Source organism: Musa acuminata, chromosome BXJ3-2, assembly GCF_036884655.1.
Source record: "Musa acuminata AAA Group cultivar baxijiao chromosome BXJ3-2, Cavendish_Baxijiao_AAA, whole genome shotgun sequence".
Taxonomy (NCBI): domain Eukaryota; kingdom Viridiplantae; phylum Streptophyta; class Magnoliopsida; order Zingiberales; family Musaceae; genus Musa; species Musa acuminata.
In genome coordinates, this window is record NC_088350.1 from 27,452,450 (window position 1) to 27,476,082 (window position 23,633).

At 37.8% G+C, this 23,633-nt stretch overlaps 4 protein-coding genes across 4 annotated transcripts; 3 read left to right on the forward strand and 1 right to left on the reverse strand.

Moving 5' to 3' along the window:
* Positions 1–712: 712 nt before the first annotated feature.
* LOC135631108 (monooxygenase 3-like) lies at positions 713–4,976 on the forward strand. The gene is made up of 6 exons (XM_065138527.1): positions 713–1,080; positions 1,145–1,291; positions 1,396–1,461; positions 1,541–1,703; positions 3,559–3,787; positions 4,223–4,976. Exons 1-6 carry the CDS (start codon positions 863–865, stop codon positions 4,744–4,746), a joined length of 1,347 nt encoding a protein of 448 aa, XP_064994599.1. The 5' UTR covers positions 713–862; the 3' UTR covers positions 4,747–4,976.
* Positions 4,977–7,276: 2,300 nt separating this feature from the next.
* Positions 7,277–14,068, forward strand: LOC103975867 (uncharacterized). Its single transcript, XM_065138263.1, has 7 exons — positions 7,277–7,532; positions 9,347–9,385; positions 10,148–10,285; positions 11,326–11,465; positions 11,560–11,654; positions 12,317–12,414; positions 13,457–14,068. Exons 1-7 carry the CDS (start codon positions 7,290–7,292, stop codon positions 13,907–13,909), a joined length of 1,206 nt encoding a protein of 401 aa, XP_064994335.1. The 5' UTR covers positions 7,277–7,289; the 3' UTR covers positions 13,910–14,068.
* Positions 14,069–15,794: 1,726 nt separating this feature from the next.
* Positions 15,795–16,779, forward strand: LOC103975866 (ethylene-responsive transcription factor ERF105-like). The gene has a single exon (XM_009390983.3). It carries the CDS (start codon positions 15,847–15,849, stop codon positions 16,627–16,629), a length of 783 nt encoding a protein of 260 aa, XP_009389258.2. The 5' UTR covers positions 15,795–15,846; the 3' UTR covers positions 16,630–16,779.
* A 2,370-nt stretch (positions 16,780–19,149) lies between these two features.
* LOC135631484 (vacuolar protein sorting-associated protein 24 homolog 1-like) lies at positions 19,150–23,531 on the reverse strand. The gene is made up of 6 exons (XM_065139201.1): positions 23,294–23,531; positions 23,118–23,194; positions 21,628–21,730; positions 20,828–20,949; positions 19,524–19,715; positions 19,150–19,451 (listed from the first exon to the last, which is right to left on the reverse strand). Exons 1-6 carry the CDS (start codon positions 23,403–23,405, stop codon positions 19,374–19,376), a joined length of 684 nt encoding a protein of 227 aa, XP_064995273.1. The 5' UTR covers positions 23,406–23,531; the 3' UTR covers positions 19,150–19,373.
* Positions 23,532–23,633: the final 102 nt, after the last annotated feature.

The window sequence follows — 23,633 nt, forward strand, 5'->3', positions numbered from 1 at the left end:
CGCCACCGCCCGCACCGCTAGCTCCAGCAGTTGCTCCAGCTCCCCTAACAACGGTGTCCCCTGCACCGGCTCCGAATGCAGCGTCGCCAATTTCGTCGACGTCTCCGACGACGCCGCCATCTCCTAGTCCCTCTGCTTCTGCGACTCCGGCCGATGGCGGTTCCCGGGCTTACGTGCATGGGGTCAGCATGAGACTGACAGCGTTCCTTGGGGGACTTGCGTTGCTTCTGTAGAGGTTACTCAACTTTGGTGCTCTGAGTTCATGGATTCTACGTATTATTTAGTGTAACAATCTTTCTACTTCATGTTCTTGGTCGTTTGACCATTACCTTATGGAGAAGATTGATCAGGCTATTGCAACCACAGGATTTGTTGAAGATGAAGGATGATGAGACACTCGGAAGCTTTGATATAATTTTTTCTTTTGTTAATATTCACGTGGAAAACTCTACATTGTGATTATCATTGGTTACTTTGAGTTGAAATTATAGTTAAATACCTAAATTATTTTAGTATTTTATAATGTTCTAAAAAAATAGTAATATCATTTTAAGTTTTAATTAATAATAAATTGGTTATTGGATGATGGAGATTTTTTCTCTTTCTTTTTTAGAATTATATATATATATATATATATATATATATATATATATATATATATATATATATATAAAGTTAGATTTAAAGAAATAAATACCAAGCTCGTAAAAACACGCAAGCGCGGGTGGAGGAGCAAGTTAGTTGCGGACGCTTCACATCCTCTCGTTGCTGCTTTAGTGGCGCCGGTGACGCTCGTACGATTCCCTTCATCTTCTCCATCACTCGGCTGCCTCGGCACACCCAAACGGCGCCCGCACTTTCCATGGCCGCGGCGACCTCCCCCTCTTCTTTCTCATTCCTTCGTCTTCATCCCTTATCCTCCTTCCCCTCTTCTCTCCGCCGTTGCCGCCGGACGATATCGACATCTCGTTGTCGAGCCATGGCCCCGATTGTCGCATCAATCGACAACACCCGGAAGGAGGAGATCGTCGTCGTTGGCGCCGGAATCGCCGGCCTCGCCACCGCTCTCTCCCTCCATAGGTACTTTATCTCCTCCCCCTTCCGATTAGTGGTGGGCTCACGAGATTGTCCGATCCTAATGCAGGCTCGGGGTTGGTTCAGTGGTGCTGGAGCAAGGAGAATCGCTCCGGGCCGGAGGCACCTCGCTGACGCTCTTTAAGAACGGGTGGCGCGTCTTGGATTCCATCGGCGTCGCTGACGAACTTCGGGCGCAGTTCCTTCAGATCCAAGGGTATGATTTGAACCCTAAGGATGGCCTTCTTTGGGGGGGAAATATTGCTTTGATTGCGATGTGTTGTTGCGTCTGAACTCGTTGATGGTGTCAGCTTCGTACAGGCTGGTGATGAGAGCGGATGATGGAAGAGAGCTTCGGTCGTTCGTGTTTGAAGAAGAAGTACCAGGGTAACAGCTGTGCTCTTGTTCTAGTTACAGTAATTTGTGGAATTTGGCTCTGATGGTGCTCGTCTGATGGTCGACGCAGGCAGGAAGTTCGAGCAGTAGAGAGGAGAGTGCTGCTCGAGACTCTAGCTAGCCAATTGCCACCAAACACGATATCCTTCTCGTCCAGATTGAAATCCATTATAAAAGAAGGAAATCAGGGGTCATTGCTAGAACTTGACGATGGTGGCCGCATACGTGCAAAGGTACATAGTTGAAAACCTTCGAATTAGAAGGTTTCTGCATTGGATTAGTGCTTAGTTTCGTGCATAATGTTCTGATTTGAAGAAGCTTCAAAGTCACTAATGCTTAAAGCTGCGAAGTCATATATTTTAGTTGAAACAGAATGTGTGGATACGTTCAGATTCCCTGCAAATGTGCAGACCATATACTTCTTTTCTCATTAGAATGATTCTTGGGGAAAATGCATGTTCCAGGACTTCTAACCCACTATTGGGCTTCACTAAACTTTGCATCTAGCTTTATTTATACTTATGAACCTTTTTATGACTTTCTGAATAGCTCTCTCTCCACAAGGATTGCCCATGTCATCCTGTGGAGCTGCCATTGCATGTTTATCATGTTCAATGGAATATATTATGCCAACTTGGTTAAGGGCCTACAGGCCTGTTCCTGTGGCAAGGCGATACTTGGTTGTGGCCAAAATTAGGTGGAAAGTATGCATAGAATTTTATGTAATTTTAATTGACTACATAATGTTCCTTTTGGATTGGTTCTACTTGTCTGGAATGTTCATATTTAGTGCCAGTTGAATTTTATAAGCACACATTTTTGGTTCTGTTATTTAGTTAATGTTATGCAATATATTCGAAGTATTATTGTGGTTCTCGACTATATAATTATATACAGTTATTTTAGTACAATTATGTTTTACAAGTTTACATTTTGTCTAGTACTTTTTTAAACTCTAAAATGAAGTGTGAAAGTTTTATTTGTTTGCATTCAAAACAAGTTTTTTAAAGTACCTTTTGTCCATGTAACTTGTGATTACTTCAACTAGTAATAAATTAATAAGGGTGTAAAAAAAAAAACACTAGTATGCAAGAAAGCCAACTTGATCAGTGTAGTTTGTAAATTATGTATACGTTAAATACTGCCATTATGTTTTTAGATTTGGATACCACAGTTACTCCTTTTTGCCTTTTGCTCTGATCCATCTGTCCTTGGTTCATGTGTTATGGCTATTTTGTTTGTCATTGATGTGGTTTCTTCTATTCTTTTGGTTTTTTGTTCACAGAATACTAGACTTGTTGTAGATCATTGTCGACCTTTGTATTTGTATACTAAAAACATACAACCATTAGTAGAAAACTAGCAATTTCTTTCGACCAGTTGGGTTAGCTGCAATTTTTCTTACTATTACCGAGGGTCAACATTTTTAAAGAATCAACTCTGTGAACAGTAATAAGAATTTTATGTGTTAAATCCAAAGTCACAGAAGACAATGGAAAAATAGTGGCAGATGGTTTAGATATGAGATCGATTTAGAACCCGTAGTAGGAAATCTAATTTCAGTGAAAAGTGATGCGGTTCCATTAGCATCAGATTCCAAGGTATTTTTTTTAAAATTAAGATTAGCTTGCTGGAATTCTAGCGATTATTTTTAAGCAATTCAAGTGAAAATAATCAGGGAACCAATATTGTCAAGTGTTAACCTCATTTATATTAAATAACTCACAATATCGAGTTTTTATGAATACAAGGTACTCTCAGCTATACAATAACAGTTCCTATTTCTGTATCCTGCCCATAATGTAAAAGTAAAATGTATTGGAATCTAATTTAATATAAATGAGGTTAACACTTGACAATATTGGTTCCCTGATTATTTTCACTTGAATTGTTTAAAAATAATTGCCAGAATTGCAGCAAACTAATTTATAGTTTTAAACACATGTTTTTTTTTTACATAATTAATGTTCTGTTCCTTATTTCTTGAAGCAATATCATGTCTATTTATTTTGTTTCCTTGGAGAAGTCAAAGACTTATTTGACGTATGCACTTTATATTAACATTGTCAGGTGCTTGGTTGTTAACAGATAGTTATTGGTTGTGATGGAGTCCGTTCACCAGTAGCAAAATGGATGGGGTTTTCAGAACCCAAGTATGTAGGACATTGTGCCTTCCGTGGCCTCGGAATATATCCTGGTGGCCACCCATACAAAGCAAAAGTGAACTACATCTATGGAAGGGGTCTTCGTGCTGGTTTTGTTCCAGTTTCTTCCACTAAAGTTTATTGGTTCATCTGCTTCAACAGTACATCACCAGGTCTGCATGTAAAACTTTGCTCGTTATGTTATTTTGTTTACTTCAACTTTCCAGTTCTAAAATTCTTATGTTTTGATTGACTGTCTTGGATTTCTGAAAAGATCTGTTTCTGCTGATTGTACATAGTATTTTCTCAATAAGGATGAGTTAGCATTATCTAGAATATTATCATGTTAAATTAGGTTTAATTCTTGAGTATGTAATCATCATCTTAGTGTCATACTGCTTTTGGTTTTTTTAAATTTCTTTTCACTTTCTTTTGACAAGAAAAATTAGAATATGACACCTTGAATCAAGTTATGAAGAGTAAATTAAAAGAGAAGAAAATCTACAATGGACAAGAAAAGTACTCATATGAGACATCTGAATTGTGATAGGTGAGCATTCTTTGACTTAAATGAATAACATATTCTCACATTATAAGTTCTGAAACAGGGCCAAGGATCAGTGACCCAGCTGTTCTGAAGCAAGAAGCTCTCAATCTTGTAAGAAGCTGGCCTATGGAGCTACTGGATGTCATGCAGAATACCCCAGATGATTCAGTTATCAAGACTCCGCTGGTTGACCGATGGCTTTGGCCAGGTCTTACCCCGTCAGCCTCATCAAAAGGGGTGGTGGTGGTCGGTGATGCATGGCATCCCATGACTCCCAATCTCGGTCAGGGAGCTTGTTGTGCACTAGAAGATTCTGTGGTTCTGGCCAAAAAATTAGCGGCTGCTATCGGGGGTGGGCAGGACTCGGTAGATGCAGCAATGCAGGACTACAGCCAGGAGAGATGGGCACGTATTTTTCCATTGACGGCACGTTCTAATCTCGTGGGTTCTCTGTTGCAGTGGGACAACCCTCTTGTTTGTGCCTTCAGGAACAATATCATGGTCCCAAAGCTTGTGAGTTTGGGTCCGTTCTTGGAACACACAAATTTTGAGTGCGAGATGCTGGAGCCGGTGGCATCAGGCTGATCTACTTTGGCTGTGATTACAATCACAAGGTACCATCTCTTCATGTTGGTTGGCTCATCATATCCACACAGACGATAAATATAGAAAACTTTTCGGCCCTATCGTTGTATATATTTGGCATACAAAATTGCCATCACTAGTCACAAACTGCATACAAAGTATGTCCCATGCATGGCCTACATTACATTTGTACCATATATTTAGATTTCTTCATGATCACTTTGTTTTCATTTCTCGTGGTAAGCTTTGTTAAATTACCATTTTAGATACTCTAGTACTGATTAATTTTTCTAATATTGTGGCTTTGTTAAATTACCATATTACAGATGACCAAGATATATAGTCACCTATTATTGATCATGTTCTGAGAAGACTGCCCAACTATTGTGAAATTCTAGTAGCTTTTTTTATGCATGCCAAAATTTTTAGAAGTTAATAATATGTTTCTGTATCATAATGTCGGTAATCTTCGTTGAAAAATGGTAGTCAAATTCAGATGCTTTATGTTAGATTCCAACAAAAACTTAATCCGCGATATCTTATGCTTTCCTGACTCTATTCCAAAAAATTGCTGTGGAATTTATTAATGGTTTATGTTGACTTAGTATATATTCTGGGGATGTACTATTTCTTAGCCCAAGAAGTATTTTTTTTTTCTTCCTTCCACAAAGCACACCTTATGTATCTCAATGTTTATACGCTCAATAATGACCTGTGACGGATTAACCAGAGGCTTTTACTTTAAATATGAATTAGCATTTACAATTGTCGAGAGACTAATTAACTCAGATGCATTTGAATACGTTATAGTAAATAATTTAAGAAAAATGGATTGACTTGCAGGTGACTCAATTTCTTATATATACGTTAATATATATATATATATATATATATATATATATATATATATATATATATATATATATATATATATATCACGAAATCTAATAAAAATATATTTTTTAAATTTTTTTTATAGAAATAAAACATGTAATCACCATTCTAAGACAAAATTTTACCCACGTAAGATGGAAGACAAAATTTTACAGCCCCCCCTTTGGTCGGTCCTTATAGACGATAGCTCATAGGGAGTTATTCAACTCGACCATATCAATCATCAAGATGGACAAGTTACATCGTTTCTATCGTTTTCTGTTGACGATGTATTGCAGGGGTCATACGGATCAGCATCCACATAAATATGCCATAGAAAAAGAATGTACAAATTAGTTTATTGTCAATCGTGCCCTCTTGGCTCCCTAGATATAAAAATCAATCCTCGATACTCGAAAATGGATCAAACTCTAAACACTTGAAATCTTCCTTTATTCTTATTACTTATACTCCTCGGAGACCCAACTTGATCATCGAAGGGGATAGGTTGACAAATCTCCTCGACACTAACCTTTATATAGAACCCCGAAGAACTTATAGTTTGTACCGAGCACACAATGACTGTCTCGAATCCACTTCAGTCGACTCATCTTCAACAGTGACCTCCTCACTCGACTGCCATGAGGACCACCTGATTAAGTTGTGTCGATCCACGATCGACAACATCATAGTAGCAACATATATGTATCATTTAGTGGTTAAAAAAAAAAAAAAGATCGACTCTTAGTGATTCAAACAGTCAAATATTAATCTATAATATAAAAATATCATGTCATTGAGAATGAGAAAAGACAAAGGAAGGAAAAGAAATGAAAATTAATGCATTATATACAAAATTCCAAATTATTAGTTCGGGAACACAAAAGAAGGAAAGAAATAAAAAACAAAAAAAGAAACAATGAAAAATAAACACGGTCATTATTTGTAACTATTACTAATCTATATAATAATTTTAAATCAATTTTGATTTATATTTAATCAAAATGGCACCTCTATTTAAACCAATTTTAAATCTATATAATCTTTATATTTTCCAAAGAGCACCTCTATTTGCCATGATCCCTTATCCCTTTGATAAGACAATTCGAGTAATATCCGATTATATCCTAAGACTGATTGATAAGGTGAACTGTAGACTTACAGTGTGTTTCACACCACCATTAAGACACTGTGAGCATATTCAAAAAGATAAATCGACTCAAAATTCAATAGCAACTAACTCATATATAAAAATAGGATCTAAAAAAATTATCTTTATTGATTTAGGAATAAAAAAATCAAAATAGAGAGAATTCTACATCAATTATAATATCTTTGAATAGAGCTATAATGTTTTGAAAAATACTATAATCTCAATAAAAAAATATTATAATCGAAAAATTAGGTCACTTTATCCTATGAATCAGTCCACCAAAGATGACGAAAGTTACAATTGTATCTCGACAAGTGTATTCTAAGGAATATAACAAAGGGCGACATCGATTGATAAATATGAAAAAAAATTGCAGCCGAGGGGCTTTTTGGGAAATTCATCTAATAAAAATACCCATCCTACTTTCGGTAATTAGCATGTCTTTTCTATTGTGAACCCAAAGGCGGCGCCCACAACTGCAAGCCCATGGATCTATATAAATTGCCGAGGGCCGTAAATGGAGCCTCCATATCCCCTCTTTCTTCCCTCTCTGATCAAGAGCCATCCTATAGAGGAGGGAGACGCAATCTCCTCCATCGCGGAGTCCGTGGAAGGCCCGATGGCGGCGGAGGAGGACGTCCGCCTAGAGGTGGAGGCTGTCCAGGCCGTCTATGGCGCCGATTGCATCGTGATCCGGGACTTCCCGCCCCATGTTTCCGTCCACATCAGGCCTCGTACCGCCGAAGATTCGTCGCAGCAGGTGAACCCTCCTTCTTCCTCTAGAGTTATTATTCCTCAGATATTCGTTCGGGGAACCAACGCAGTATTCCTTCTTCCTAATTCCTTGAGATGGGATCGGTAATTTTCCATGTGGTTCTTGCATATATCTTCGATAGCTATTCGTAGACTTGTTATTGTCACGATTTCGCTCAATTTTGATTGGGACTCTGTTCCCCCTCACTGGAGGAATGGGTGGTTCGGAGAAAGTTGTTGATCCTTCCGGAGTTACGGAAATTGCTAGCTTCTCTTCTTAAGCATGAGTAAGAAAGGACAGAAAGAGGGGCATCCTGGAATTCACTAGAAGCAAATCTCTGACAATGCATGCTTGAACTTAGTTAATTTTTATGGTTTTACTTCTTGATAAACTCATCAAATTCTTGTTTCAATTGCATGAATTGCGAAACTTACAGAAAGTCTTAAGCCACGAAATCGTTAGGGACACTTCCTCATTTTTTTGACCAAATTTATCCTGTATTTTCGTAGGGTAGAGCCAATTACAAAGTATTATAAGTTTATTCTTGTTCCAAATTTCCTACTAGGAACCAACACTAAAAGACATTAGTCTGATGCAAAGCCATTCAAGTCAAAATTTATTTCTCATGTCAACAGCATGCCACTAGATAGGTATGGTCTTGTTACTCATGCAAGGAGGTCATGTTTATATTCACTACAGTGGTCTTTATATTACATGTTTCTTTGACATTTGGGTTTTAAGGGCTAAGCATTTGGTACACAAAGAAACTATATAATTCTATACATCTCCATGCCTATAATGGAAGAGAACTGTGCAGAACCTTCTTGATAACTGAAGCTTCCAGTGTGGATGGATAGCATGTTGTAGTTTAATTCACAGTTAAGTAGAACTCAAATTTGGAACATTTTAGGACACAGACAGTTTGGCTATGAGGTATGTTGCTTAGCTTGGTTCATAATACTTGAGGGTGGAACTGGTTGCCTCTTTCATTGGATTGAGGTAAATAGTGGAAAATTTAGTTGCTTGCTAGTCGCTAGATTACATTAGATGATATATGTTGCTTTACTGTGTAATTAAAATATGGTTAATTGACTTTATAAAAATTGTAATGGAATCTAAAAGCTGTTTACTATTTAAGGTTTTGTTGTTTTTAGATTTTCTTGAAGGATTCTTGACTAAGAATGTCTATGGATTTTATTTGTTGTTTGTTTTATTTTTATAGAATTAAATAACATTGATGAGATTGGAACCCTGACTCTAGTGTTCTATATCACATACCATAATGATCGGAATATTAAATTATCATGAATTCAAATGAAAAGCCTGGATTTCAGTTCCAAGGGTGAAGGGAACCCTTCACTTTTGTATTATACCTACTGTAGGTGTTTCTAATTTGTAGTCAAATACTCTTCTTCAACCATAGATTCTAACATCAGCTGAGATGTTGATAATAGAAATAGATCTTTTCAGTTGTACACTTTTAACTATTTGATGGCTAGAAGCTCTCATAGCATCATGACAATTCTTGACTACAGCAATTTTTTTCCCTTGCCTTGTAAATCCTTTTTGCCCTCTTAATGAGTTGGATTGTCAATGTGTTTCGATATTTTTTGTTATATCACATGCAAGTCATGCCTTGCTGATCTTTTCATGGGAGATTTGTGTTAATGGATGAGTCACTCATTTTGAGTAGTCGATTAATCCCATTTATGAGCACCTTTTTGGTTTCAGTATCTGTAATCTGTTTTATTTCAAATCGAAACTTTTCTTGCTCATATTAAATGTCACTATTACTAATTCTTGCCTCTAATTTACTGCAGTTTGTGGAAGTCATCCTTGGTATAAAGGCATCTAATCAGGTACAGTGAAACTAATAGGATTTCCTATATGTAGCATATTCATACAGTCGCTAGTCAGTTTAGAAAAGGTTGTCTCCTTCTGCATGGCACTGAAATATGAATTGATAAATTATAGATATCAGTTATTTCATTTTTCAATCTTGGGTCTTTTTGCAGTGAAACAAACTGCTTGTTGAATGAGTCTGGTCCTTTTATGATTGTTGTACAAAGTAAAGCCAATCGATTCAATAGGAGCAAACATATTACTTTTATGATATGGTCCAGGATTTTTGTAATCATGTGGGAGAACTATATCCTAGGAATTTTTGCATCACAGTCCATTTTTTCTTTGTCTTCCTTTTGTTAACCTAAGTTCACCACAAATTGAATTCATGCTGTGATTGAATTTTGCATCACATTCCATTTTTCTTTGTTTCCCTGTTGTTAACCTAAGTTCACCACAAAGTGAATTCATGCTATGATTGAAAGTTGTGTTTCCAGTTATGATAATTTTTCTTCTATTACAATATTCATGTATGATGATCCTCTTGTCACTTGTGATCTTTTAAGATTTTTTTTTTCACTTTAGGTTTAATTATTTGTCTTCCAGTATGAAACTTGATATTCGCTTGAGACTTTAAGAATTAATCTTAGCCAAAAGGAATGGATGAAACATACTTCTTGATTAATCCACATGCAAGTATTAACTATGATTGATCAGTTAACTGCTTCTTTTATCATATAATGCACTCAATCCCCTTTTCTTCTTAATTGTGAGTGCAGTATCCAAGCACACCTCCTCGTGTGTACATTGTGGAAGCGAAGGGCCTTGATGAAAGTCGACAAACATATCTAATTACTACCATACAGAGTAAAGCATTGGAGTTATCTTCTTGCTTGATGCTTGTAGCCCTTTGTGAGGTAGTTTTGTAACTGTCTTTTCAATGTGTTTTTGAACTTGTAAAAACCGAATTTTCTGATGTGCAGATGGATCATGGATGTATACTCTTTCTGTATTTTTGTACTTTGGGATGTTAATTTTAGGTCATTGTCATGGCTCAGTTTGTGGAATGTGCCAATTGGCATTGCTTTAAGCAGGAATCTCTTACGCTACATTTTCTACCCATAGTGCAAAGTACGTGAATCTGTCGAAACTAAAGCAGTCACTGGTCAACTAGGAAGATAAGGCTGATCATAATATTATGTTGTTATTTTTTCAAATTTATAGCATACAGTTAGGAAAATTGGATCCGAGATAGTAGACTCAATAAGGGTCTTCAAGATATATTAAAGGTCTCAATTTTCATTGTTAGCTTAAAACCATCTAGTTTCTGGTATTTTTGTTCACAAACAGAATTGCAAGATGGAACTCATTTTATATTTTTGGTCAATTCAGTCATTAAATCCATGTAAAGCAATGTAACTTTTGAGGCGCCCTTTACTATATCTATTAATCAATAGGAAGGTGTTGCCTAGTGCAAGGTTTTCCACACTGCATGTTGTGGGGATGATTAGATGTAAGCATCCTATATGCAGGGAGATTGTTTCCACATTTTGAACTGATGATGCTTTAGATGCAATAGAGTGGATTTTCCGCTGTACCAAGGCTGGTTATCATGTTTACGTGTCAACATGCTCCTTACAATATGTCCATGTTTGTCTGGATTTGAAAGGCCATGTTAATTTACATGTAGTTTTTTGATGTATTAATTTTGTTTTTGTTGGAGAATTCCTACATAGACTGTTTAATGCAGTCCCTAATACAGAAGGTTCCACCTGGTTTCGACTCAACCAAAGAGTGTCAATTTATATAAAATCTTAATCTTATTGCTGAATGTTTCTTCTCAGTGACATTTGATTTGAATTTATTGGATTAGATTCAAAGTGTTTTCATGTAATGATTTCTATTGTATGCAGATAGTTTTATATGTGCTTTGATCTGACTGATTGCTGAATACTAGGAAGCAGTGGAGGTTCTTTCTAATATGAACCATCCTGAAGGAAACTGCCCTTTGTGTTTGTATCCTTTGGTTGCCAAAGATAAGACTGGCTCTTCTTTGCCATTTATGAAGTTGATGTCTTGCTATCACTGCTTTCATAGGTAAAATTACATTTGATACCTTTTATGCAATTATTGAATCTTTTTATTATCAACTTAGTGGTTGATGATTTTTTTTTTTTCTTTTATGTGGTAGTGAATGCATTATCAGGTTTTGGAAATGGGTACAGGAGGAGAGAGAATCCAAAGCAACTGAGACAGCCACAGCTACCAATCTTGAAAGCACAAGAGGTACTTTCTTTTTATAAAACAAATACATAAAAAAAGAAATGGCAAAGCTGTGCTCACTAATAGATATTCAAAGTTTCAGCAACTGTGCTTGCTGCCCACATATTAAACTTTTGGTGATTTGGATCATTGTGGGATGTAATAGAAGGAATTTGCATCTCAAATTTGTCATGTTAATTTAATGGTTTGATTTGTGATAACAATAAGAAAACTAGATATCTTCTTCCTGATGTAATGAATACCAAATTTAGGGTAAGGCTAAGATTTTGTGATAATAATAAGAAAATTAGATAACTTTTTCCTGATGTAATGAATACAAAATTTGAGGGTAAGGTTAACTTTTACTAGACAATTCAATATTCTTTCTGTCATCTGTTAGGTTCTATCAAATGCATCATGTCCTGTACATTTACAACATGTCCATCTCAAACATTCTTAATTCTGTTGGTCGAGAAAAATAAGGTTAGATTTTGAGTCAGAGATGAAGGGTATGGTAATGGATTTATGTCCAAGAAACAAAATGCTTTTGTTCTAAGAGGCTGTGACAAATCTGGCTACTATTATGTAAACTCAAGCAAATAACCATTATGTCTTTTTCCCCTACTAGTTATTAATTTTTAATAACAAATAACCGCTGATGAGTTCCGGTATGTGTATTGGTGTAGATCAGCAAAAAGGAAATTGTCCTGTTTGTCGCAAGGTGTTCGATGAGAAAGATATTGAGCATGCTCATGAGTATCTGGAACCAGATTCATCTTGCATGGTATGTATGAGTTCCCGAATGAATTGAAGAACTTATAGTCCATGTGCTATTATTTTCATTCCTTTATACCATCTCCTTTTAGTTTGTTGCCATCAGTTATAGTATATATGTAACTTTGTTAAATTTTGAAAGGAAATATGTTCATTTAAGTTTTTTAAAGAAATATGCAGAGATATCTTCTTCTTTGTTTATTTACTGAGACATTTTGCAAAGATGTTTTCAGGCTTCTCCATTATATGGCGAATCTTTTAGCTTAGTCCTGGGATTCGATAAGTGATGGTGTTTGATTAATCAATGGCTACTAGTTACAGGTTTCTTATAGGAAAGATATGTCAGAACAACACTCTCTCTTAGGGAAGTGCATCAGTTTGGTCTTAACTTGAAGTCAAATAAAGAAATGGCGTGCATCTATGAGCTCAACATGATACTTGGTTGAGTTCGGTTAAGAACCATCAGGCATGAACAAGTCAATGCATGTTCATGCTTTTCAAATTTATCTCTCTTTGCTTCACCTAATGATTTCTGTCATAATTTGTCTTGGCACAAATTATAGGGGTTAAGGTCCTTTTTTTGTTATATGAAAGTATATTTTACATGCAATCTATATTATATGTGTGTTTTGATGATGGCGTTGGTTGTGAAGCTTGGCATAAAGCAGACAGGTTGTTGATGGTATGCCCTAGTTTGATGAGGGAGGAGTAATGGAGATTTACATCACAATGAACTTGGCTGTGTGTGTGTGTGTGTGTGTGAGAGAGAGAGAGAGAGAGAGAGAGTTGGCGAGGTTGCTACACAAGAAAAAATCATAGATGTGCTGGTGGCAGTTCTTTAAGGATGGAGGTTGTAGGAGAGGGGTGGCAGCGGTGGATCTTCCTTCTCATGTTACTACTGTAAAGTTGCTGTGAAATCTGAAGAGAAAGTGTCATACGAGGACCCCCTCCCCTTTCTCTTTCTCTCTGTCCTCTTGTATGTGACTGAAAACATTTTTGAGTAACTCTGTTGCCATTGACAAGAAGCCACTTAGATAACTTTTGGTTTGCAGGGTCTTTCAGGAATAGACGAGGGAGAAGATGACGAGCTGCTACTTTCAAAGTCGGAGAAAAACAGAAGGCAGCATTTTGAGGCCCTCTTGAAGTTGCAGCAGGACAACAATGGCTTAATTGAACCCAGGAAAGATCTCGCCATACTACCTGGAATGTTTCTTCCTGAGCCCATCAACCCGCCCACTGTATCCTCAGCAACCAGCAGCGAGTCTGTGATTCCGCTTACTACATCTGCAGGAACCAGTGAAAACGATGCTGACCAAGCTGTTTCACGCCACGCTTCCGAGGAAACAAATGCAAGCAACTCCACGAACAAGGCCACCATGAGCAACAACAGGAAGAACACCAACATGAGAAGAAAGGGTAGAGCCCACACTCCAAGAGTACAACAACATGGGCAGTCCACTAGAAAACAGTGGATTAGGAAGGAACCGAATACTTCACACCAATAACACACACTCAAAATGTTAATTTTCTTTTCCTTTTCCTGTGATCACTCCCCACATCAGCAATTTTCGTTATTGTTGTGCGAGAAAGAGGAGAGCTGCTGTTTTCTACATTCATAACTGCCCACAAAGCTGCTTTGCTACGGTGAACCCTTTTCCGAATGATGTCTTTTGTGCATTCATGGTAATTAGTCACTACTGTGGACACGACCTTAAGAAGAAGGTAGATGATAAAACTCAAAAGCAAATTAGACATTACATTGGAAACAAAAAAGAAAAAAAATTGCAGGGATAGAACAAGTTGTCATACTAGTCTAGGCTTCCCTTGGCCGGTGGGTTTGAATAATCTTCAAAAATTCAATAAAGAATTCTTAGAACAATAGGTTTGAATAATCTTTAATTTTTATAACGTCGAAATAAATTGTAGATCATTGTAATTGTTGATTGTTAATAAAAAAATTCATAGAAAATACGATGGCTATTTCCTATTGTTCGTACAAAATGACTGATGGTTCCTTAAAAGATTTATTGGATGTCATAGAGTATAAAAGATTTATACTCTATTGTTATGCTTAAAAGATTTATTCGATGTCATAGAGTATAAAAGTTTAAACTCGTAAGATTATGATGGACATGATATTCTTAACACATTCTTCTTTTCGTTTGAATATAATTCATTCTTGCATGCTTGATTTATTTCTTGCGAATGAAATCAACTTTCAATATACATATACAAATTACATTAATCTGTAAGAGCAAATAAGAAACAAAATGAGACCTTCATGATCCTAATGATGGGTCGGATTCTCCTATTGATGCCGACCCGAGATGGTGTAGCCGCAATTTTACGTAAGTCTGACCAGGTTAAAGGTCAACCCTTCCTCGTTGCTTGACTCGGCAATTGTCAAACCCTGTTGCGGTCATGAAGCGGATTCGGATCAAGTAAGCTTTGACCGAATTTTAGGCTCCAAATAATTGAATGTTTCGGTCTTCTCTAGTGACCTTTGACTTGAGTGTGTCACACCGAATCTGTTGACTGGAATTGGCAAGGCGAGTTATCGCACTCTCGTCACCTAATCCATACATATTGTAAGAGCTAGGAATTGTGGCATTGACGAGATCTAACGTCTGTGGGGACTAATTAAATGCCACATAGAATGCTCAACACCCACATTGAAAACATCAAACCATATGTCCTCCAATGAAATCTTTGGATCGTGTAATGGGTCGGTGCGCAGTGCATTGAGATACTTTACCACATTAAAATAAAGGTAACATCAGCTCATTTTCGTTAATGGCTCACTTTTTACAGTATGCGTAATTTAACCTTATAATTAGTGTATATGAACAACTTCTTTTTTTCTAAAAAAAAGAAAAGTTCATTCTTAATCCATTATTTATATATGAAACTAAAAAACGTTAGCTAATTTAGTTTGTGATGCTTTGAAATGATTTCTGAAAATTTAATATGTTACGATGCTAATACGGACTCGTCGAATTACGCTCGATCCCTCCATACGTTTTACTCGTTATCACCTTTGTAACCTCATCATGTTTTTTGATTATATTAAAATAAAACAAAATTATTATATTAATATAACGTATATAACGTTGTTAACACATAAGATTCAATTTGAGACTTATCACTTATATGATAATTTATTAATCGATCGGATGGAGACTTTCCACACACGCTTTTTTTTTCTTTCATTTTTTAATCCTTTTTCTCTTATTTATTCGACGTATCTTTTCAGTTGGCCGTTTCCCGATTCACGCTTTTTACCGACTCCGTTTCTTGATGTCTGCATCATACTTCTTGTCCTTTATTCCCTTTTCCCTTCACTCACGGGTATAAATATGGAGGAGACCAACCGCCCTCTTTCCACCACCCATCTCCGCTCTCTCTCTCTCTCTCTCCTGCTTTGTGCTTCCTTCTTGCGCTTATGGCGTCATTGATCGGCCGCGGCAACGGAAACCTCACCCTCGACTTCATCCGCCACCACCTCCTCGCTGACCTTCCTCCGACGCCCCCCTCAGCTGTCCTTCCCCCGCCGCTACCCATCGGCAGCCATCACCACCACCACGACGGATACCGCTTCCCCGAGCCTGCCGCCCCCATGATCAGCTTCGGCCCCGCCGGCCCTGACCGACTGTCTTCCCTCACCGTCGCCCTCTCCTCCGAGCTTGGCTTCGACAGGGTGGAGGAGGAGAGGTCGCTGGTGGCTCGGGACGACGCACGGCGGTACCGTGGCGTCCGGCAGCGGCCGTGGGGGAAGTTCGCGGCGGAGATCCGCGACCCCAACCGCCGGGGGTCCAGAATCTGGCTGGGGACCTTCGACACCGCCGTGGAGGCCGCGCGAGCGTACGACCGCGCCGCCTTCCAGATGCGCGGCCGCAAGGCCATCCTCAACTTCCCCAACGAGGTCGGAAGCTCCCGCCACCTGGCCCCTCCCCCTCCTGCGCCGCAGTCGGAAACCACTGGGAAAAGGAAGAGGGAGGCTGAGGAGGTGGCCGTGGGGCCGCGAGAGATCAAGAAGGAGAGGTCGCCGGAGGCTGAGGTCGTCGAGGCGGAGTCTGTTACATCGGCGTTTCCACTGACGCCGTCAAGCTGGAGCAGCATGTGGGACTTCGTGGAGGCGGATGCGGCGGGGTTATTCGACGTGTCGGTGCTAACGCCGTTATCTCCGCATCCATCGTTAGGCATTGCGGCGCTCCTCGTGAAGTGAGAGGCGAAACTGTTCTTTAGGAAACGAGATTGCAGGCAAAAAAATAAATATAATGAACGAGAAAAGAGAACAAATTTTATTCCTTATCTTTGCCTTTTTACATTATCTACCGCTGTCGGCTGAAGAATCATGAGAATATCGAGTTTCCAACATCATATAATTTCACTGTTATGGGCGACAGATCAAGTGTTCGATTACAGAGAAGCTTTGCTTGTGGGAACAGTTCTACCACCGTGCATAAGATGCCGCCACAATAATATCGAACGGTGTCAGTGACATGTTCCTTCTATTGGGTCTATTAGAATCCAACAATTGGGTGATAAATTTTGCAAAATCTTCTCATACCTTTTTTCTTTTTCATTTTTTTTAAGGATGCTTTCCTTTGTGAGTTTTGTATGCGGCCCTCTTCATCTAGACTCAAAGGTGAGGGACCTTCAAGAAACGTTGGTATCGACGACGGTAAGATGGTTTTGAGATGGTCTTGAAGGTGATTTTGCATCCAATCCCTTCGACGCTCAAATAAATTCGGAGCATCGTTTATAGTGTGAAAGGTTTTTGAAATGAGGTTCAATCCTTGGACCAACATCGGGAGTTAATTTATATACTTGATTGGCTAAGGGAATTCTTTGTAACGATTCCAATATCCCCCTTAATGTTTTGTCAATTGAGTGATAATCTTGAATGACTTTTTCGGCTAAGGGGATCCTTTGTAACGATTCCAATATCCCCTTAATGTTTTGTGTATGGGGTGATAATCTTGAATAACTTTTTATGAATTATTGTCTAAAGAAACTGACAAAGAGGGATTAGGCTCAAATGATCTCTCATGAATTATTCATGAAGACTAACAGGACCATAGTGGATTGTTATTCATCGGAGCTGATCGATCATAGCCTCTCTCACATCATTGCCTAGTAAGAGAGATGATTCAATCCATCATTGCCTGATAAGAGAGATGATTTAGTCATTTTCTTTTAGGTTAACACTTCTATAATATCCAATTAACGGTAAGTATCTAATTAACAGACCTTGATTGATGTGCACAAAGTCTCTAGAATAGTGTATCCTTCGATGTGCACGAAGTCTCGTCTCCCGTGATGTGCACAAAGTCTCTTCTCCCGTGACCATGAGAAAATGGATTCCAGAGTGAATGGTCTTAAACGACATTATTCTTTTCCATAAAAAAAAACTTCGTCGGTGATTGGAGTCTCTTAAAATTCTTCAGATGGAATCTGTCATTTATCCACCAAGTCTACGAGTTTAATTTCTCTTTTTTTTTTGGAGGGTATTCTAGAAGACAAACCTGGCCTGCAAACAGTTGATCAAATGGGATTTGACTTTTTCTTTCAGATCCAACGTCCCATGTTCTCTTCTCCCTTGTCGATTTCCTCTCCCGACTCTGTCTTGGAAGCAGCACGACGCTAAAGACAGATACCCGTGAAGTCAGAGTATTTAATGACGAAGACAACGACAACAGAAAGGACAGGAGATGTTTGACTAATTTACTCCATGATTACGAGATGGGGAGGACGAGGACGTTTTCGTACCCGCAAAAGCTGAGCAATTCAACATTGTAAACGAGAACCCAACAGTATATTATTGTTTTGAATCCCGGGGAGGAAACACAAGCACAAAAAGTAATGTAAAACATGGATGAGCTTTGACACTGTCACATACACTCTCAAAAATTCATGGATCAGACAGTGTCACCATAACGATCCATCGGCCACAGCAGATGATTGTATTGGTCAGACTTTGACTTTGACCTTGTAGTAAGAGGCACGTTTTAGCTCTCATTTTGTATGTGATAAGATGCTTTGCATGCCAAAATATTAAATTTCAAGAAGCGTAGAAACAAAGAGAAGCCTCTCAATTGCATACCACGACTTCAAGGTCAACCACGTAAACTGAATATTAGAGATGGAAGCAGCATCAAGTAGACCCTTTGTTTGCTCAGACTATTTAAGGCCAACCAGATTCAGTTGATGGGGGATGGGAAAGAAAATAATTATCTTGCACAAGTTCAATAAAAACTTGACTGTTGGTGGGTCTCTTTTTATGTATTGTCCGGAAAGAGGATTTTATGATTATTCGTTCCTCTAATGCTACCATTTGGATCTGGAACCTACATGCTGACGCTCACGATTCCAATAATCATACCAGTGATTTGGAGGAGATCTCCCGAAAAGTCTAGTGCTCATTGGTAGAATTCAACTTGTTCTTTCTATCATGAGGATATTCATTGTATTGAGAGGTGAAATATATTGAAAGCCTGTAGAAGAATGAACCAAATTCCATATTGAGATATAAGAGATTGAGGTGATACATGGAAGAGTACCATACATCAGAATAGCAGATTTGGATCCCTGATCAATGCTCTGTCGAATGAAAACTCCTGTAAATATCTATGGCAAATTGATTGCTCCGTGCAGCCAACACGCAAAAAGGTTTTACTATGTGCACAAGTGGAATCGACACAGCATCATAACAATATTAATCGACTTGAAAAAAGTGTGAATATGGATGAACACAATGTTCATATAAGTTGTTAATCTGAATGTCAGAAGTGTGAGTGTCAAGAATTTATTGTGTTGGATACTGCTTAGAGAGTCAAAGCCGTATCTACAAGGTAAGTACAACTTTTAGGGTACATGATAATGTTCGTCGTGGATATATTGCTATAGTTACTCGGTACCTCATGCATGTGCATTCCAACATATTAAATAAGCAGGCAATGGGGCCACCTATGACCTCACCCGAGCAAGTCGTTCCCTTATCTCATCTAGGTCTTCATCCTCTGCACCCTCGGCAACCGCTTCTCTCTGAAAATTTATGCAAAGTGAAATTTCAGCCCTTATGAATGACATTTGAAAACTACTCAGGTTGATGGATACCTCTTCAACATCCACAGTAGCTGAAGGTTGTTGAATCTTCTCCTTCCTCACAGCATCTGGTAGCTGTGACACAGTTTCACCTGCTATTGCAGCAAGCACTTTGTCCACTTCCTCTTCTATTTCCTCTTCAATGTCCTCTGAGTCCAAGGCTGTATCAACAGCATCATTCACCATTTCTTCAATCACCCCAGCCTAAATACCAAAAATATGTAGAATGAGTGCAATGCAAGTGGATAACATCAGTAGTCACTCAACTACTATGAAAAACAGAATGATCAGCCGGACATCGACAAGAAGAAGTGAAGCATGATCTAATCTGTTGATGGAATCAAGTGCATATATTGGTTGCAATGCCAACATGATGAACCTAACAGAACACACATATACTGGAGTACACTGAATTAATTTCACACTTCTACTAAGGTAAATAATATGGCTCTAAGATCTGAAACAAAATTGCATGACATCAGATATCTCTATCATTATCTCCCAAGTCCACATATCTGTCAACCAAGCACCCTATATTAAGGAATGCCCATATTCCTAATGTGGTTATTTCAGTAATGATACAGTTCTGCATTTCATTGAACTATAGGCAATATCAGCATTAGTCTAGTTGATACTTCTTGGAGAAGAAACAAACTTCTGGTGCATGCACAATCATAATTTCAGGTAAACATTGTAAAGGAAGAAATCATACATCCAAAGAAAGCTTAATCACATGGGGAACTAGAAAAAAAAACCAAACTCGGTTACATTCTCATTGTGATCACCGCTATGATTTATCCTAAAAATAAAAGAAGTAAGATCCCTCATAATAGCAAGTAAATCATGATAGCTTACCTTCAATTTAATAATATGTATTATTCATATGAAAGACGGGCATGCAAATATAAAGTAAAAAAAAAAAAGTCCACACAGTCCAGTACATCAAAGATTATCAAAAATATATTGGGTGAGGCAGTAAGAAAGCAACAAAACAGATCACCTTCAAGACAGTATTAACAAGATCCTTAAACAAATGTAGAAAATAAACTAATCAGAAATGATATAATAATGTAGGAAAAAAGGCTCTCTAGTGACAAGCAGTCATGTTCTGATCAATATACAAGGGATCAAGAATGTTCAGTGTTGTATCAAACTTAAATATTAAACAGTTTGTGATAATAAATAATGATGTGGCAAGCATATGCCAAGTTCAAATATCCAAACATTTAAAGTAAACCTACATCTCATTCATTTGGATTAATATATTTCTTAAAATTAGTTAGGGCCAACAAAAGATATATCATCAAAATGAATACCTTTGTCATTTCTTTGCTAAATTCTTGCATTGTAACAGCAACTTCAGGAGCCTTCATCAGACTATTCACAAGCTTCATAACCTCAGCACTCTTGGATAGATGGCCAACAGTCCTGGCCGTTGCTGAAACCAACAGCAGACATCTATTATTTTTCTAGGAAAACAAAAGGGCATTATTGCCGGTCAGATGTGAAAATAGTGATAAAAGAAATGCAGAAAATAAATTTCCCATAAGCTGCCTTCCAATGATCCCATAAGTTATGACAAATATCTTGAAAAAAAAAAATTATTCACTGTGGAACAAATTCTTACATGGTTCAATCCTAGATAAACTAATAGAATAATTTAACATTATTTATTGGAACTTGGAAGTTCTTGCTGTCTCTCTATATTCTTAATATACCATGCTACTAAAAGAAATATCTTTCATGACAGATGCTAATTAATTAATTAATTGTTTATTTATCATGAATCATGAAGTATCCTAATGAGTATATATCAATGTCAAACTTTGTCATATGTAATATTATTGTCATATTTCTATTGCCATGTCCAAGGCCATATCACATTTTCTAATGTTTTGATATATCAGCATATAGGTATTGTGTCATATCACTCTCTCATATCCCTATCCATGTTTTATAGGAGGAATGTCATTGATCATAAAAACTGCTCCATTCTGTTGCTCGAATAGAAACTTGAAAGTAGGCCACATTTTTTATTGGCATATTTCTTAAGCATTAAAATGAAAGTCCTCAAACGTAAATGTACGAAGAGGTTACTGTTGTCCATTGTCCATACCAACTAGTTCACCAAGGTGCATCGTGACTGAATTCAATTGTGCCTTATTTTCATAAAGACGGTTCACAGCTTGTTTTGATCTCACAATTTCCTTAGCAAGAGACTGCATAAGACGACAATGGTGCTTATTAGTGGCAGAACAACTTGGCTGCTAAAAAATAATATAACCAATTGACAAGAAAACAATAAAGTGAAACATTAACCATGCTTATAAAATTATCTTACAGAATTGACATTTGTCAATGTTCATATAGAAGCTCTGAAGCATATGTCCTAGTACACACAAATTAGATTGCAGAAAGTGGTCTGTATTGTTAAAAGAAATTTAAAACTTTAGTCTGAATCAGCCTGGAAATTTATGAGACAATCATAATTTGTTGCCTTTTTATCTCCTTAAAAAAATATCCAACAGCTAAACCTTAATAAGCAAGTTCTAATTCTTCTGTGACAACTACAAGGAAAAACCTGATTAGTTGGTCTTTTGGATGAACAATCATAATTTGTTGCCTTTTTATCTCCTTCAACAAATATCCAACAGCTAAACCTTAATAAGCAAGTTCTAATTCTTCTGTGATAACTACAAGGAAACCAGATTAGTTAGTCTTTGGGATGAAAAGTCAACATGTCACGTGTTCAATAGACATTTCACCTTAAATACTTGGGTACAAGATCATAGACCATGTGGAAGAAAAGACAAAGGTGATCTTAGACATCAATTTATTCCCACATAAATCAAATGATGCTATTAAATAACCAGATTTGTAAAATAATTAGGATATGGATATTCTAGGGTCCCATCTAATAGCCTTGTCAAAGTGGGAGGAGGATGTCTGAGAAAAGCAAGAAACCAGGTGAAAAGAGAAAAAAACAAACACCAATTTACATGTACCATATGCTGCTGGCCATCCATAAGTATGTTGCATTAAATCTCCATGGTTCTAGATATCAACAGTTAAATTCTGATTACCCATATCTACCAATCTAGATGAAGAAAATTTGGAGCATATCTTCTTTTCAAATAAATCCACTCTAAAGCTTAAAAAATCAATTAATTTTACCAGAGCATACTATTTCTAATAATCATGAAAAAATAGCCTACTACAACTGTAACAAAAAAAGCAAAGGAACAGAGTAAGTCGCTAATGAACCCTATAAGTTGAACACAACAGGTACCAATTATTTCCATTGCATGTTCACGATGTCAGAAACAAATGAGCCACAATCAAGTGCCCAATCAATAAGTTTCATAAGAAATTCTCAAATAGTTCAAATCTTGCTGATTCTTCCCACAAGTAGTGAGAAATCTCTCGGCAGAATTATGCCGCGTTTCTTGATAAAATATAAGAAACATGATCAGCATCATTAGATCGGACAATTGACTCAGCTATCATAAGTACCAAAATTCTCACTATCATTAACGAACCGATTCCTCAATAGAATCCAAGAACCTACATCAAGAGAAAGGGAGGGATTACGGGAGTTGATCCGACCTTCGCCGAAGCCATGTCGTTCCTTTTTGCGGCATCCTTAATCGCCTTCTGCACGTTCTTCTCCTCCCTCTGCACGTCTACAGAATCAATCGACCAAATAACAAGAATAAATTATCTTTCGAGATTTTAGTTATCAATATGAGAAAGAAAGGGTGCAGAGATGGAGGATACGATGCCTCGGATCTGGCGTTCGATGTTGCGGCACTCTTGTCGGAGGCGGCGCTGCCATTCGCGGAGCTGCTGCTGGGGATTGGGTTTCGGCCTCAGAAGATTCTTCACCGTCTCCATCTCCTTCCTCTGCCGCTCCTCTTCGGTATCTTTCCTCAACCCCAGCTACGGAAACAGGCAATCGATTTGGGCGTTTCCATGAGACCGAGGCGCATCCGTCCGGTTTGGTTTCCACCGCGCGAGAAAAAGAGAACAAAAAAGAAAAAGATGGCCCCAATCCAAATAATTCGACGGTACTTACCCATCTGATACCCGCCTTGTTTTTGGGGAAAGCCAACGGAGCCCACC

Excerpts from the sequence above, each read along its gene's own strand:
- LOC103975867 (XM_065138263.1), top strand. The coding sequence starts at position 7,290 with ATGGAGCCTCCATATCCCCTCTTTCTTCCCTCTCTGATCAAGAGCCAT. Across the intron at positions 10,286-11,325 it reads TGCTTGTAGCCCTTTGTGAG|GAAGCAGTGGAGGTTCTTTC; the intron begins GTAGTTTTGTAA and ends GCTGAATACTAG. Across the intron at positions 11,655-12,316 it reads CAATCTTGAAAGCACAAGAG|ATCAGCAAAAAGGAAATTGT; the intron begins GTACTTTCTTTT and ends GTATTGGTGTAG.
- LOC135631484 (XM_065139201.1), bottom strand. The coding sequence starts at position 23,405 with ATGGAGACGGTGAAGAATCTTCTGAGGCCGAAACCCAATCCCCAGCAG. Across the intron at positions 20,950-21,627 it reads GCACCTTGGTGAACTAGTTG|CAACGGCCAGGACTGTTGGC; the intron begins GTATGGACAATG and ends TGTTGGTTTCAG. Across the intron at positions 19,452-19,523 it reads CTACTGTGGATGTTGAAGAG|AGAGAAGCGGTTGCCGAGGG; the intron begins GTATCCATCAAC and ends ATAAATTTTCAG.
- LOC103975866 (XM_009390983.3), top strand. The coding sequence starts at position 15,847 with ATGGCGTCATTGATCGGCCGCGGCAACGGAAACCTCACCCTCGACTTC.
- LOC135631108 (XM_065138527.1), top strand. The coding sequence starts at position 863 with ATGGCCGCGGCGACCTCCCCCTCTTCTTTCTCATTCCTTCGTCTTCAT. Across the intron at positions 1,292-1,395 it reads CAGTTCCTTCAGATCCAAGG|GCTGGTGATGAGAGCGGATG; the intron begins GTATGATTTGAA and ends AGCTTCGTACAG. Across the intron at positions 1,704-3,558 it reads GTGGCCGCATACGTGCAAAG|ATAGTTATTGGTTGTGATGG; the intron begins GTACATAGTTGA and ends GGTTGTTAACAG.